Source organism: Brachionichthys hirsutus, chromosome 14 (assembly GCF_040956055.1).
Source record: "Brachionichthys hirsutus isolate HB-005 chromosome 14, CSIRO-AGI_Bhir_v1, whole genome shotgun sequence".
Classification (NCBI taxonomy): Eukaryota; Metazoa; Chordata; class Actinopteri; order Lophiiformes; family Brachionichthyidae; genus Brachionichthys; species Brachionichthys hirsutus.
In genome coordinates this window covers 1,055,531-1,072,706 of record NC_090910.1, presented here as the reverse complement: position 1 = coordinate 1,072,706, position 17,176 = coordinate 1,055,531, and the positions used below count along the sequence as shown (strand labels likewise).

Below are 17,176 nucleotides of genomic sequence, written 5' to 3'. Positions count from 1 at the left end.
TATTGATTAATGGCTGACAGAGTACAATTCAGGAATACAACTCGACAGGAGACAAAGTGACGATAGGCCTGGGGCCCTGCGCAGGACATGATCCATCCCGCCATCCGTCCATCCATCCCTCCATCCTCCAACAGTCTCAGCAGGGACCTCCCTCTCCCCATCCACCTGCTCCTTCCGGGGGGGTCCCGAGGCGTTCCCAGGCCAGCAGAGAGACAGAGTCTCTCCAGCGTGTCCTAGGTCTTCCCCGAGACCTCCTCCCAGCAGGACATGTTCCTCCCTGGAGACCGAGCTCCTCGCCCCGTCTCTTATTGACATGATCATCATCATTGCCTCCATCTGTGTTGATTTGTCTGTGTTTGCAAGACAACTGAAACAGGACGCATCTTGATGGACTCTTCAGGAACATACGATCACATTTTGGTGATGATCCAGAAGAGATCCGGGGTTCTGACATTTTTGGTAACATTGCAGTCAATGGAGCTTCAAAATGTGTTCCTCAATATCTCGGTTGATTATTGACTGATGTTTATGGAATGACAGACATGTAGGGGGGGGGCTCTACCTCACCACAGAATTCATCTGGATCGGATGCGTATTGTGGATACTGTTGCGTTCCGGATTTTCCCCATTTACTTGGTGAGCGAAATGAATGCACATTTTACAAGAGGATGTTTTTAAAAAGCCTCCAAGTCATAGAGGGGTCCAAAGAGGGGTCCAAAGAGGGGTCCAAAGAGGGGTCCAGAGAGGGGTCCAATGAGGGGTCCAAAGAGGGGTCCAAAGAGGGGTCCAATGAGGGGTCCAAAGAGGGGTCCAAAGAGGGGTCCAATGAGGGGTCCAAAGAGGGGTCCAAAGAGGGGTCCAATGAGGGGCCCAAAGAGGGGTCCAGAGAGGGGTCCAATGAGGGGTCCAAAGAGGGGTCCAAAGAATATTGGGGCGACAGTAGCGCAGAGGGTCGTCCTACGACCGAGAGGTTGGTGGTTCGATCCCCGGCTCAGGCGCATGTGTACACTGTCGTTGTGTCCTTAGGCAAGACACTTCACCCGCATTGCCCGGGCGCATGCATGCATGCATGAGCATGCTGCAGTTCAAACTGCTGTAAACCAAATTGCCTTCCAAGGGGTCCAAAGCGGGGTCCAAAGAGGGGTCCAAAGAGGGGTCCATCCAATATGAAGCAGCATGTAAAATGTCTTCTGGATCTGATCCAGAATGAGGCCAGCAAAACACATATTGCATTTGAACATTAAAGCCATCTGAGAGGGTTGCTATGGCGACTGTTGCTGCAGGTTGATGTCTGTCCCTGAACGAGACGGAATCGTTGCATCTTCAGAAGCTCTGAAAGGCTGCTTTGAGTAACTTCTGGACTAACAACGATTCCACTGTGAATCCAGCTGTTAAAGTTTGTTTTCATGGTTACGGAATCTAAAAATAGATTAAATAAATGTAGGGCCATTATTATCGGTGTAAATCACAATAAGGGGGTCTGAGCTCTCAGAGTGCTTTTCTAGTTTGATCTGCATCCTCATTCTCACCACCCCCTTCTCCTGACAGTCCTGGTCCCCCAACAACATCGCCCCCGACTCCGGAGAGGCCGGGACGCCGACAGATGGAAGTTGTGTGTAGATGTGTTCTTTCCGATGATACACGGGTTGTGTTGACGCTTTTGCTCGGCTTGCTACTTTAAGGGGACGGCTAGAGAACTGTGTGTTTCTTTCAGTCAACCGAGACATCCCAGCAGCAGGAAGCAAGCCCTGAAGCCGTCGTCATGGTGATCAGGGCTCAACAGTCTCAGTACGTAGCAGCCTAGCTTTGACTGATAACCTAACATTTGCATTATAAAACCAGCTCTCCAATATGCTGTACTAGATGAGGCAGGATGAGTTGAGCATGTAGAACCCTTCAACACGCCGTCATCCAGAAAAGGCACTTAAAGTGTACCATCTCATATTGCTCAAAGTTTTGATGCCTCCGAATATCCGTCATCGGCCTCCTGGACTTGTTAATCGTTATCGGCCCTGAAAGAACACATCGGTCGATCCCTAATTTGTGGTCTCCCAAACTGCAGGTCTTTGGAGGTGGCAGGAACCCGGAGAACCCAGAGAACGGGACTCGCCCTGCTCCCACTCGGCTCCTCTCTTTTGTGTGTTCCTAATTCAGTGGGACCTTTCAGATCCCACAGGTCCTGGCCTCGCCCATCCCCGCCACCCTACCCCCATAGAGCTCCTTTATGGTCAGCCCTTTGTCCATACCAGATGTGCTTTCTATATGTGTGCCCTGGGGGGGGGGGCTGTTCCAACCTCCCCCTCACACAGACACAAAGCAGACTAGAAAGGCTCCTCTCTGGCCGGGTGACCCGGTTGTGCTTGCAGGTCAGTGCCATGAGACAAAGTACCCTGTCCTTAAACAGGACACCCAGGACACCTGGCAGGACGTCCAGCGCTGCTCCACACATGTCCTCGTCTGCAGGAGCCTGAGGCTGGCAGGGAGACAGGATGGAGGACGTACCTAAATGTGTGTGTGCATTATCTTCCCAGATGGTAAATGACAATGGAACAGTCCGGGTCAAACTACTCTTACTGGGCTGCATGTCATTGGTTTTAGTTGAAGGTTCTTATTGGTCCTCGTGGCGAACGTCTTCTTACACACAAACAAATGTCCTGTCGACCCTCAATAACGGAAGACGGGGGCGGGACGTGCAGCCGCATGGCTGGGGGGCTTGCTCAAGGGAAGCTACCAGTTCACACTTCAAACTTTGGTCCACACTGGACTTGAAATATCCCCCCTCCGATTCAGACTCCGACTCCGACTCATGATGAAAACTATGCGTGCCATGCAAATGGCTTGATCTGGAAAACACTTAGATATAGCTGAGCTGGCATTTGTTTCATTACACAGATGAAGCCTGGGAGGGGGCGAGAAGGCAATACATCTGCCCCGGCTGCTGCCCTTATCAATATGCAGCAGCCTGATCTAAAGGGGGGGGGGACGGACAGCTGGCAGACCGACACCGTGTCCGTCCCTGAAACACGAGGGCGGAGCAATTTACCCAAAACGAAACCTAAAAAACTGAAACCAACTGAATCACATCATCTTGACCAGGCAACGCTGAAACCAGATGCATCATGGGAAGCGTTTAAATGGTATCACGAGGTTTTACCATTGATCAGAGATTCCAGTCCCACATTGAGATTTCCTCTGAGGCGCAGAACGAAGCCTCGCCGTGACAGCGTTAGAGAGAGCTGACCGGGACGCTGATCAATAGGAACTATTCAGCAGCAGTTACAATCAATGAGTAGCTTCGTAACGCATCCTAATGCTAATCCGCTACGGACAGGCATCATTTACGGGGCTGGTGACTCCCGGCCGCAGCAGCGGGCGCCGTTCATCAACGCTTTGGCGCCCGCAGCACTGACCACGAGTCTCTGCACTCCCCATCAGGTTAAAAGCTGCCTCACACTGATTGGTTTGATTTAATAATTATTTCAAATACATAAATACAATAAAGAAAACAAATAAAGAAAAAAGGAGTGAGAGGAAGCAAAACTTCTTTCACATCTGTTGAACCCGACACCAAAGAGGATCCAGGTCCTGGAGGTCCTGGAGGTCGGATCCAACGGGGGCCAAGAACACGCTATGCAACGATGACGCACGACTGGATCTGGTGGAATCCGTATTCCGGTGTCCTGGGTCCGATATCTTTTACTGGTAAACTCAAAAACATCCCCGAACGGTCATTTTACTGAATCAATTCAAAACTTCAATGAATCCGATCGAGGGTTAAATTAGTTCTGACCTCTTGCCTGCGGAAGTGAAAATTAGTATTATGATTCGTATTATTATTATTATTATTATTGTGATGATTCTTATTATAATTCTTATTATTGATTTATCGTTATGATTCTTATTATTATGAGTCTTATTATTATGATTCTTATGATTATTCTTATTCTTATGATTATTCTTATTCTTATGATTACTCTTATGATTATTCTTATTCTTATGATTATTCTTATTCTTATGATTATTCTTATGATTATTCTTATGATGATGATTCTTATGATTCTTATTATGATTATTCTTATTATTATGATTATTCTTATTCTTATGATTATTCTTATGATGATGATTATTCTTATGATTATTATTATTATTGATTATTCTTATGATTATGATTATTCCTATACCCATTCCTCTGTATTCATGCCCATGCATCTGGGGCATGCTGATTGGACGATCTGTCCGAGCAGTGATTTTGATTGACAGTGAAGTCAGCGATTCAGCTGAAACACCCGAAGCGTTTCGTTCCGTAGTTCTGAACTGATCCGGAGACTTTATTGATCCCAGCGACGTTGTGTTTGTTAAAACGACTAGCGTTGTGTAACATTTATGATTTAGGCCAGAACTAAACGAGCAGCAGCCGCTGGAGCACTCCAACCCAAGTTCTGCAGTACTTCAGAGGGAGACGATCCGAATACTTCAGCGTGACGTAGCTGCAGAGTTCTGCAGTACTTCAGAGGGAGACGATCCGAATACTTCAGCGTGAAGTAGCTGCAGAGTTCTGCAGTACTTCAGAGGGAGACAATCCAAATACTTCAGCGTGAGGTAGCTGCAGAGTTCTGCAGTACTTCAGAGGGAGACAATCCAAATACTTCAGCGTGAGGTAGCTGCAGAGTTATGCAGTACTTCAGAGGGAGATGATCCGAATACTTCAGCGTGAGGTAGCTGCAGAGTTCTGCAGTACTTCAGAGGGAGACAATCCGAATACTTCAGCGTGACGTAGCTGCAGAGTTCTGCAGTACTTCAGAGGGAGACGATCCAAATACTTCAGCGTGAAGTAGCTGCAGAGTTCTGCAGTACTTCAGAGGGAGACGATCCAAATACTTCAGCGTGAGGTAGCTGCAGAGTTATGCAGTACTTCAGAGGGAGATGATCCGAATACTTCAGCGTGACGTAGCTGCAGAGTTCTGCAGTACTTCAGAGGGAGATGATCCTAATACTTCAGTGTTCTTTCTTCTTGTAGTTTTTACCCTACATTCTGTATCTCCTTTCTCTTGTTCTGATTGGTTCCCAGGTACATTAAAACCTCGACTAATACTACATTGGAAGGATATGATTTTAATACTACTGCAGCTTCTGCCAGTCCAATGCGTACCCAGATACTCAGATACCCTGAGAATGAAGCGTGCTCTCTAAAGCCAGACATCTGAGTACTGCCCTGCGTTCTCAGCAGTATTCAAAGGTGTTTTTACGATGTACTGCGTTGACGTTTCAGCTCGTTCGTCTTGTTCCTCCTTTACTTTCTTGCACGCCGATCACCGGCACGTGGCAGTGGACACCTCGTCTGTCCTCTGATTCACAGCGGGGGGGGGGGGGTGACTGAGGCTGGCAGCACCCCGTTTGGGGCGTGGCACTCAGGGACGCCCCCCCATTTACCGTCTTGATTTGGGTTTCGCTCACACAACAGACTCTCCTTGATAATCTTCCGTTCTGATGCAACTCGAGCTTCAGACCCGGGACAAGAGAATCCTGTTGGACAAAGAGCGTCATTCCCAGCACGCCGCGGGGCACGGCAGGACGCGGGACACCCCGCGGGACACGCCACGGGGCACGCCAGGACGCGGGACACCCCGCGGGACACGCCACGGGACACGCCACGGGACACGCCACGGGGCACGCCAGGACGCGGGACACCCCGCGGGACACGCCACGGGGCACGCCAGGATGCGGGACACCCCGCGGGACATGCCACGGGACACGCCACGGGGCACGCCAGGACGCGGGACACCCCGCGGGACACGCCACGGGGCACGCCAGGATGCGGGACACCCCGCGGGACATGCCACGGGGCACGCCAGGACGCGGGACACCCCGCGGGACACGCCACGGGGCACGCCAGGATGCGGGACACCCCGCGGGACATGCCACGGGGCACGCCAGGACGCGGGACACCCCGCGGGACACGCCACGGGGCACGCCAGGATGCGGGACACCCCGCGGGACATGCCACGGGACACGCCACGGGGCACGCCAGGACGCGGGACACCCCGCGGGACACGCCACGGGGCACGCCAGGATGCGGGACACCCCGCGGGACATGCCACGGGGCACGCCAGGACGCGGGACACCCCGCGGGACACGCCACGGGACACGCCACGGGGCACGCCGCGACGCGGTTCCGAGGAGATCTTCACCGACTCCGTTTCTAAACGAGACTCTCTCCACACACAAAGGAAACGTGAGTCTGTGGATCGGATCAATACGGAAAATCATTGACCGTCGATGAGAAAAGCAAAACGCTGCTAAATCAGAATCTCAGCACAAGGAGAGACGCCGGACTGGTGCACCAGAACCAGAACCAGAACCAGAACCCAGTGTTCCACCTCTGGAACCACAGACACACATTCAGACACGCCGTGAGAACGAGATCTGCAGCGGTCCGGCCGAACCGAGCAGCGCCGACCGGAACATCCTGAACGGACCTTCAACAACCCGGGAAGAAGAAGCAGAGTTTAAATGGAACAGTCTCGTTTGGTTTCATGACCAGTCTACAGAACCACCGGACCTCGGTACCGCTAGAGAGAGAGCATCGGACCTCGGTACCGCTGGAGAGAGAGCATCGGACCTCGGTACCGCTGGAGAGAGAGCATCAGACCTCGGTACCGCTGGAGAGAGAGCAGGCTCCCGGGACGTTCATCCGACAGACGGAGAAGAACGAGCAAGTTGAGCAACCAACCAGAACTCCCGCGGGAAGACAAGCCCGATCAGGACCAGAACCAGAACTCCCCAGGGAAGACAACCCCGATCAGGACCAGAACCAGAACTCCCCAGGGAAGACAAGCCCGATCAGGACCAGAACCAGAACTCCCAGGGAAGACAACCCCGATCAGGACCAGAACCAGAACTCCCCAGGGAAGACAACCCCGATCAGGACCAGAACCAGAACTCCCGAGGGAAGACAAACCCGATCAGGACCAGAACTCCCGAGGGAAGACAACCCCGATCAGGACCAGAACTCCCGAGGGAAGACAAACCCGATCAGGACCAGAACTCCCGAGGGAAGACAACCCCGATCAGGACCAGAACTCCCGAGGGAAGACGAGCCCGATCCATCAGAAGAACAGCCCGACAGAAAGTCCTTTAGTAAATAAACTAGCGGGTGGCGTTAGCATAGTTAGCATAGCCTGAGAAGAAACAGCAAATAGCGGAACCCGAACGAGACAGAGGAACGCAGGCAGGGCGAACTCCCGCAACCCACGAGCCAGGCATGAGCTGCAGCGTAAATGGTCGATCATCCGCTCACTGACAACTTTGTGTGGGGAGAACCGAGGGCTGGTCCCCGCCGGCGGTGTCCGCTGCCGGGGCAGGCTTCAGAAAGCGTCCCGCTCCGGCCGCGGGCAGCAGCCCCGCTGTGGCTTCCAGCTCCCCGCTGTGGCTTCCAGCTCCCCGCGCTTCATCCCCAGACAAGCCTCCCTCCGGCGGGCAGCAGCAGGCTGGCCGCCGACCCTGCGCCATCTTAGTTTGACACTCTGCTTCTTCGGGCGTCTTGAACAAAGAGCTTTTCTCGCTAAACCGGCCGGACTCAGCGGCGCGACTTTCGGGAAGCAGCTGGAAACACGACGCGCGGGTCCGCGGGGCCGGTTCGGAGGAACTCACCGGTGTTCTCTTCCAGCCCGGCCCAGAACAGGACGACGAACAGAAGCAGCTGCGTCGCGTCCATCGCGGCTCCAGACCAGACTGCGCGCCTGCTGCGAACTTCTCCCAGCGCCGAGGAAGGGAGCTGCTGATTGGCTGACGGAGACACAGATCCCGCCTCCCAAATGCTCACTTGAATAAAGCGTGATGATGATTGGCGAATAGGTCTTCCAAACCCCGCCCCGTTGAAGCACGTCACCGCTGCTGTAAACAAACGGTGTGGGAATTAATGACGAATTGAACATTCACCCAAACAGCGATGAGGTGAACCAGTGAAACACAACCGAGTACAAGTAGCAGACCAGTTAAACACAAACGAGTACAAGTAGCAGACCAGTGAAACACAACCTAGTACAAATAGCAGACCAGTGAAACACAAACGAGTACAAGTAGCAGACCAGTGAAACACAACCGAGTACAAGTAGCAGACCAGTGAAACACAACCGAGTACAAGTAGCAGACCAGTTAAACACAAACGAGTACAAGTAGCAGACCAGTTAAACACAAACGAGTACAAGTAGCAGACCAGTGAAACACAACCGAGTACAAATAGCAGACCAGTGAAACACAACCGAGTACAAGTAGCAGACAAGTTAAACACAACCGAGTACAAGTAGCAGACCAGTGAAACACAACCGAGTACAAGTAGCAGACCAGTGAAACACAACCGAGTACAAGTAGCAGACCAGTTAAACACAACCGAGTACAAGTAGCAGACCAGTTAAACACAAACGAGTACAAGTAGCAGACCAGTGAAACACAACCGAGTACAAATAGCAGACCAGTGAAACACAACCGAGTATAAGTAGCAGATCAGTTAAACACAACCGAGTACAAGTAGCAGACCAGTGAAACACAACCGAGTACAAATAGCAGACCAGTTAAACACAACCGAGTACAAGTAGCAGACCAGTGAAACACAACCGAGTACAAATAGCAGACCAGTTAAACACAACCGAGTACAAGTAGCAGACCAGTGAAACACAACCGAGTACAAGTAGCAGACCAGTGAAACACAACCGAGTACAAATAGCAGACCAGTTAAACACAACCGAGTACAAGTAGCAGACCAGTGAAACACAACAGAGTACAAATAGCAGACCAGTTAAACACAACCGAGTACAAGTAGCATACCAGTTAAACACAAACGAGTACAAATAGCAGACCAGTTAAACACAACAGAGTACAAATAGCAGACCAGTTAAACACAACCGAGTACAAGTAGCAGAACAGTTAAACACAACCGAGTACAAGTAGCAGAACAGTGAAACACAAACGAGTACAAGTAGCAGACCAGTGAAACACAACCGAGTACAAGTAGCACTGCGTTAATCCTGCACAGAGAAGCAAACGTTTGTGAGAGCCTGACGCAGACTGGCTTGATCTCGGGTGAATGTTTGACTCCCGGGGAGTCTGATTGTCTTGGTGGTTTACTACATGTTTACAGTATTACTGGCCTATAGGTATGAAGATAGGTATGACCATGCAATGAGTACTACATATGTACAGTATCGGGGTCGGGGTCGGGGGCCAGCTGTTTACTGTACACTGTCTCCAGGCTAGTACCTGCGTGTTTTATTCTCCTGTTACTCGTATTTAATGTTGTAACGGAGCAGCTCCTAATCTCAATGACAATAAAGCCTTTCTATTTCTTCTATTTCTTCTATTTCTATTCTATTCTGCAGCCTTTGCCGATATTTAGCGGCTGCTTCCTTCAGTGCGAGCTGTAATCCCCAGAAAAGAAGTCAAAGTTAAGTTAATAAAACATTTACAAGCAAGGCTGCGATGTAAAGGTCAAACTACGAACTACGAACTACGAACTACGTACTACGATTGGTAAAAGAGGAAAATCAATGTTTGGCAGGTCAGAGAGAGGGAAGCAAATAATCCCAAAACAAACACGGTTCAGACTGGTCAACAGAAAACACAGTACCGGTGCTGTCCTTCACCATAGTATTATGGTCAGGAGCCTCGCGGAGTGATACGTACCGATGCCGTCCTTCAACATAGTATTATGGTCAGGAGCCTCGCGGAATGATACGTACCGATGCTGTCCTTCACCATAGTATTATGGTCAGGAGCCTCGCGGAATGATACGTACCGATGCTGTCCTTCACCATAGTATTATGGTCAGGAGCCTCGCGGAATGATACGTACCGATGCTGTCCTTCAACATAGTATTATGGTCAGGAGTCTCGCGGGGTGATACGTACCGATGCTGTCCTTCACCATAGTATTATGGTCAGGAGCCTCGCGGAATGATACGTGCCGATGCTGTCCTTCACCATAGTATTATGGTCAGGAGCCTCGCGGAGTGATACGTACCGATGCTGTCCTTCACCATAGTATTATGGTCAGGAGAGAGAATCCAGCATTAATGTATCAATGGAGGAAGAGGAGGAAGCAAGAAGAAGACCTGCAGCAACTCGGCTCCTGAGATCTGCGACTCCGTGCGCGGCGATCTCACCGATACGGTCTAAACCGGAGTGAAGCAAGCTAACGCGCTAACGGGCTAACTAGCAAGCTAGTTTATCATCGTCATCCCGGGTGGATTAACCAAAGAACTCCAACCGCGTAACGTTAAACTGCGAGCTGCGAGGGAGCGCTGGGGAACAGACGGAGAACACACGTTCACCAAGACATTCTGATCAGAATCAGAATCAGAATCAGAAGTAGTTTATTGTTAATGAGGGTTCACAGACTAGGAATGTTTCTCTGTGAAGTCGTGCAACATGTAACAGTAATGACAATAATAAATGCTAGCTACAGCGCTATGCTGTAGCCTAAGATAGACTAAGTTACAGAAAACAAATAAGTACAGAACATCACAAAAACAGCAGCATCAGGAGTGGATACACAGATGTGTATTAGCAGCAGTAAAACTAGTATAATCACGCAGTGCAGACAGAACAGTGCAAGTTACCGGTTGTAAAATGTTCATGAGTCTTGCAGCCGAGGGGAAGAAGGCAGACTCTGCATCAGAGGATGCAAAAATAATGTGAAACATAAAATCAGAGCTATTTAATCAGTATTGTTGAATGGAATGTACAATTTCCTGATTCTACTGCATTCGATTTCAGAGAATTTTCATGAAAGAATTCCTATGTTTGGAGACACGGACATTTTCACACATCCTTCCGGCTCTGAAAATCCACATCCCAGTCGATGGATGAAATGGTCTCCACTTAAATTAAAGGAAGCCCAATTATGACCAAGGAAGGTGCCAAGTATGGAAACAAAAGGAAACGGCCTGTTGCACCGCTGAGAAACGGCAGAAGACGAAGGGAGAGAACGGTAGAAGTGAAGCAGAGTCCGTGTTTCAGGATAGGGAGGTCGTTCAGGAACGACGAGTTAGTATGCACGGCACACGTTTTAATCACACCAGCTAGAGGCAGCAGAGGGAAACAGGGGAGGGAAGCAACTGTTGCCATGGCGGCAGATGCCACAATTTTGATTCCGTGAACTTTTGTGAAAACGTTCTTCATCTATAATGAATGCGTGGAAGTTTCTGCTCCTCCTCCCGTTTGCCTCAAAGCAATAACAGTCCAACGGCGTGAGTTTATCCTTAATGGATGAAGATGGCTCCTCTGGTGTTTTACAACACAGTTATCTTTTTCAAAATTACATTTCTAATCCCCCCACCCCTTTTTCTTTTCTTCTACTAACTCGTCTGCATTTGTGCTTGAAAATGACAACATACATGATGTCAGTCATTGTTCCAGTTTCATGAAATGTATTTTAATGTGAACGTGACCGTCGCCTGCTCTCTTGGCAGACTAGCCGATCATGCTTTATTAAGTTATATTTCCTGCTTTACAGCATCAGGGGCGGGGCTACACCACAGTGAAACATGGACAGACAGACAGAAAGTGAGGAATAGACAGTGTTCTGAGGAGAAAGTGCAGTGGAGTTATATTGTGCTCCGTGTTCCTACGACCTGTTTTATTCACGCTGTATATGCTTCCCATTAGAGACACAGCATAAATCTCCACTGCTATGCAGACGATACACAATTGTACCTGTCAGTTCAGCCAGACAAGGTCGATCAGTTGGCTAGACTTCAGACGTGCCTTAAGGACATTAACTCCTGGATGACCGAGAACTTCCTGTTATTAAATCTAAATAAAACTGAGGTTCTGGTTCTTGGGCCAAAGCATCTCAGAAATGTTTGTTCTAGTGTTGTAGTTGAACTAGATGGCGTCTCAGTGTCCACCAGCACCACTGCCAAGAATCTGGGGGTAATCTTTGATCAGGACCTGTCCTTTCAGTCCCAGATAAAGCATATTTCAAGGACTGCGTTCTTTCACCTTCGGAATATTTCAAAAGTCAGGCACCTACTAACCCGAAAAGATGCAGAAGAAATAGTCCATGCTTTTGTGACTTCCAGACTGGACTACTGCAACTCCTTACTGTCCGGCTGCCCAAAAAAGTCTATTAAACATCTCCAGCTAATCCAGAATGCAGCAGCTCGTGTTCTAACAGGAACCAGACTGAGAGAACACATTTCCCCTGTTCTGGCGTCTCTGCTTCCTGTTAGGGAACGGATTGAATATAAAATCCTTCTACTTACTTTTAAAGCCCTCACCGGCCAGGCCCCTCCTTACCTTACAGAGCTGATTATCCCATATTGCCCCACTAGAACCCTGCGGTCCCAAAATGCTGGCCTGCTCATGGCTCCAGACCAGTGACGTGCAGTCAGAGGAGGCACAGCCTCACCTGTTATCATATAAAATCATGTACAAATCCATGTACTGTATTTGTATTATTAAAAATAATATAAAAATAATATAATATATTATATTATATATTATAAATATCATATATTTTATGATTTTTTCAGTTTTAATAATACAGTTAGTGCGTAACGTATTCTTGTGCTGAGCGGCATTAAAATGCTGCAGAATGAGGCTAGTTTAATACCGCCTCTCGCCGATAGGAGACCAGTGAGTCTGATTTGGCGCACTTATCAGCTGATCCGCTTGTTCCGGACGGTACACACGGAAACGCTAGCAAGAACCCGTGTTTTCTGCTTTTCCTGCCTTCTTTTCTCATCTTCTGACTGTCTGGACTCGGATGGGATATTACGACATGAAGAATTTACCGAGAAGCCTCGTCAAACGCGAGCAGTCGACCGCGCATATTCAAAGTCAAAATGAAGGCCAGCTTTGATTATTCCTTTTGTTTGTCAGTTTGGTTGGTTCTTATGTTTAACAGTTAAACATCAGTTAAACTTTAACTGATCAACACACACATTCAATGCTGCACACACACTGATACGCACAGTTGAATAATTTCATGTCATAATTTCATTAAATATTTTGTAAATATGCAGATTATGTGTGGTCTCCCCTTTTTGTCATAAACCGATGAGCCAGGTTTGTGACAATATGTAAAAATTTCTGGTACGAATGTTTAAACAAAACACGTTAAATGTTGCCAATCAAATGATGAACAAGCTGTAGGTTCATTTATTTGTAAATCTGACTGTGCCTCACCAGACATGAACCTCACCGCACGTCACTGTTCCAGACATTACCAAGAGCAGACAGGGGGGCGGAGCTTTTGGTTATCAAGCTCCTTTATTGTGGAATCAGCTCCCTGATTGGTTCGTGAGACAGACACCATCTCTATGTTCAAGAGTAGATTAAAGACTTTCCTTTTTAACAAAGCTTATAACTAATCGATGCAGTAATCAATATAATCAATATGCTGTCATTAGGCAGCATTGGTGGCTTAACATCATGACACACTGAGCTCTCTCTCCCTCTCTCTCTCTCTCTCTCTCTCTCTCTCTCTCAACCCAACCGGTCAGACAGATGTCTGTCCACCATGATTCTAGGTTCTGTCCAAGGTTTCTGCCTGTTAAAGGGAAGTTTTTTCTTGCCTCCGTTGCCAAAGTTCTTGCTCTTGTGGGTCCAGTTGGGTTCTGTGTTTCCCTGCTAATCCTGTAAAGTACAATAACTTCCTGTTGTGATCTGGCGCTATAGAAATAAAATTGAATTGAATTGAATTAAATATTTCAAACATCGGAGTTCGTGACCCCGCAGCAAGAGTTCACAAGCTATTAAACATGGTCCTGTTATCTGTAAGAAGGAACATCTTCGTCCTGTACAGTGTGTTCCTGAAACCAAATAGACGAGTAGATAGGATCGCTCTCTGGAATGAGAGTATCCAGGAGCAAGGTTGTGTTTTGCTTCCCACAGGACAAGCCTTGCAGGAGGCTGATAAGAGGAAGGACCTCCACCCACCTCCGTCTAGCAGGAGGTGGGTGGAGGAGAAAAGACACACCAACCGTTTCAGCCTAATTCTCTCATCTTTGCTTTTTCTAGCAGTTCATTACCGAAGGAAAAATAAGTCACACGCTAGCTATGTGCTACACAGATTCACGAGTCAGCAGGTTTCTTGCCAAAACCATTCAGCAGTCGATCGCAGAGAGAAAGGATTCTGTTGCAATGCTTGATAGGACAGAAAGTCTTTGGGCCTGATGGCTCATATTTCTGCTTCCCAGGTATTTATTACATACTGCCCATAGCTGGGAGAACTGTATTGAGAGAAGTGAATTACCACTCCCTCTGCTGGTGGATCACCGACTTCCTGACGGACCGGAGGCAGCATGTGGGGCTGGGGTCTACGGTCTCGGACACCCTGACTATCAGCACCGGATCCCCCCAGGGCTGTGTACTTTCCCCCTGGCTCTTCTCCCTGTACACCAACTGCTGCACCTCCAGCCATCAGTCCGTCAAACTGATTAAGTTTGTGGACGACACCACCCTCATCGGGCTCATCTCTGACGGTGATGAGTCTGCCTACAGGAGGGAGGTGGACCGGCTGGTGTCCTGGTGTAGCAGCAACAACCTGGAGCTGAACAGCCAGAAAACAGTGGAGATGATCGTCGACTTCAGGAAAGTCACAGCCCCACCGTCCCCCCTCGCCCTCACAGACTCCCCTACCCCCATCTCCATCGTGGACTCTTTCCGCTTCCTGGGCACCACCATCACCCGGGACCTCAAGTGGGAGCCGACCATCAGCTCCCTCACCAAGAAGGCTCAGCAGAGGATGTACTTCCTGCGGCAGCTGAGGAAACTCAAGCTGCTACCCAGATGTTGGTGCAGTTCTACACCTCCATCGTGGAGTCCGTCCTCACCTCCTCCATCACCGTGTGGTACGCTGGCGCCACCACCAGGGACAGACATAGAGTGCAGCGCATTGTACGTGCCGTGGAGAAGGTGATCGTGATTACGCAAGTTTTACTGCTGCTAGTACACATCTGTGTATCCACTCCTGCTGCTGCTGTTCTGTGATGTGTCTGTACTTACATGTTTTTTGTATTTAGTCATTACTGTTACATGTACTACGACTTCACTGAGAAACATTCCTAGTCTGTGAACCCTCACTGACAATAATCTACTTCTGATTCTGGTTCTGAAAAGAGTTCCACCTATTCTGACATGGACCAAGGGCTCAACCTTCACCTGGTGGTGATGCAGGTGAATGCACGAGCCACAGGTATAGCGTGGACACGCAGCACAGACACCGGTGCCCAACCGCAGCTGAAGCAAGGCGGAAGGTTTGAGGTGATGTTAAAAGTGTCGTTATTCGTGGGTAACAAATAACGAGTGCAGCTCGTCAACCCTCGGCATCCAACTGTGCCATGCTGTTGAGGACGACCAACACACTCACGCACACACACACACACACACACACACACACACCAACACTCAACAGCAGGCACACACACACCGACACTCAACAGCAGGCACACACACACCGACACTCAACAACACACACACACACCCCGAAACTAAACAACACACACACACACACACACCGACACTCAACAGCACACACACACACACCAACACTCAACAGCACACACACACACACACAGACACCCACAAACACGAGTTGACGGACAGCCACGAAATTCGGTACAGACATGCGTCATGTCAGGGCAAAACATTTTTTCTTATGGCCACGCCCCCAGACACACAGGAAGGCGGCCATATTGGATTGAAACTTAAAAACTCCTGACGGCAGATGGCCATATAATCCAAATAACGATTTGACTAAACCGTGAGCTACTCATGCAGCTCAAATCTAAACACTTGTGAAGCACTCAGGACAAAAGCGGCGTGCGTCGGCGGGTCAGCTCAACGGCCTGTCGGCCGGCGAGGGCCTACAACGCCGCTTGCGGCTTTAATTTGTTTATTTATGTTCTTTAATGGATTCTACTGGTCGTGTTCTTCTACAGTTTGATCCAGCGCAGACATTTCTCATAGTTGTGTGTCGGTTTAGGGAAGTGAATAAACCGGACACCTCCTTCCAGTTGTTCGGGGTATCGGTCGTCATGGTTACACAAGCCATGACTGCAACGTTTCACCATTTTCGATTCCTTTTTTTTCTCCTTTGTGTAACACGCAAACGGAAGCAGCGAGGCTGGTTGGTCTGAGGAAGCGAACATAAACAGATGCACGTGCAGCGCCATGATTGGTCTACTCAGTCAGGTGGGCGTGTTTGACGGAAAGGTCAATTGAGGGCAAGACGTCTCTAAGTAGTTTAGTTGGGACCGTGTCTAAGAGACAGGCGCACGGTTTAGATGAGGCAACAGCTGAACTTAGTTGCTGCAAGTTATTTGGACAGAGACGGTCGTATCTCTACTTCCATCGCTCAAGGATGGGTCAGAGCCACGGAGGCAGGCGCTGATCAATGCCGTCCCCAATAGATCTGAGTCTGTTCATGAAGAAATCAAACTGTAAATGCTAATGCTAGCAATAGGCTGTGTGAAGACCAACGTCTCCAGAAGACAGAGGTCCAAATAACCTGAAGAGATCAGAATCGTCACTGTGTCTGTATTAATATGAATGCTTTGACCATGGAGGGACAAGAACACCTTTTAAAGGTTGTGTGAAATCAATTTATTTTTACATTTACTTTTTCCTTTTACATTTTCAGTTTCATTTATTTCTCCCCTTTCAGGTTTTCCACAGAAATAAATTATCACTCTTTCCTGTAAATGTGTAAATTCTTACATTGTAAAGTGACATAAAAAATAATTTACTACAACTGATATCACTAATAATGATTAATATTGAGGCGCTGGTGAGCGCTCCCTGCTAGAGCTGCCTAGCACAGTAATACTGTTAGCCTGGGACACATCGTGCTGTAACGGCAGCTCATCACACAGAGACAGGACGCACGATAATGGACAACACGCATGATAATGGACAACACGCATGATAATGGACAACACGCATGATAATGGACAACACGCACGATAATGGACAACACGCATGATAATGGACAACACATGATAATGGACAACACGCATGATAATGGACAACACGCATGATAATGGACAACACACATGATAATGGACAACACATGATAATGGACAACACGCATGATAATGGACAACACGCACGATAATGGACAACACATGATAATGGACAACACGCATGATAATGGACAACACGCATGATAATGGACA

At 48.7% G+C, this 17,176-nt stretch overlaps 1 protein-coding gene and 1 pseudogene across 1 annotated transcript in view; one reads left to right on the top strand and one right to left on the bottom strand.

Moving 5' to 3' along the window:
• Window positions 1-7,714, bottom strand: part of tgfbr1b (transforming growth factor, beta receptor 1 b) — a 28,860-nt gene extending 21,146 nt beyond the window's left edge. The window contains exon 1 of the mRNA XM_068748053.1: window positions 7,651-7,714. Within this exon, the coding sequence (XP_068604154.1) occupies window positions 7,651-7,714 (64 nt within the window). The remainder of the gene's footprint in view (window positions 1-7,650) is intronic.
• A 3,182-nt stretch (window positions 7,715-10,896) lies between these two features.
• LOC137904028 (uncharacterized) lies at window positions 10,897-13,369 on the top strand (annotated as a pseudogene).
• Window positions 13,370-17,176: the final 3,807 nt, after the last annotated feature.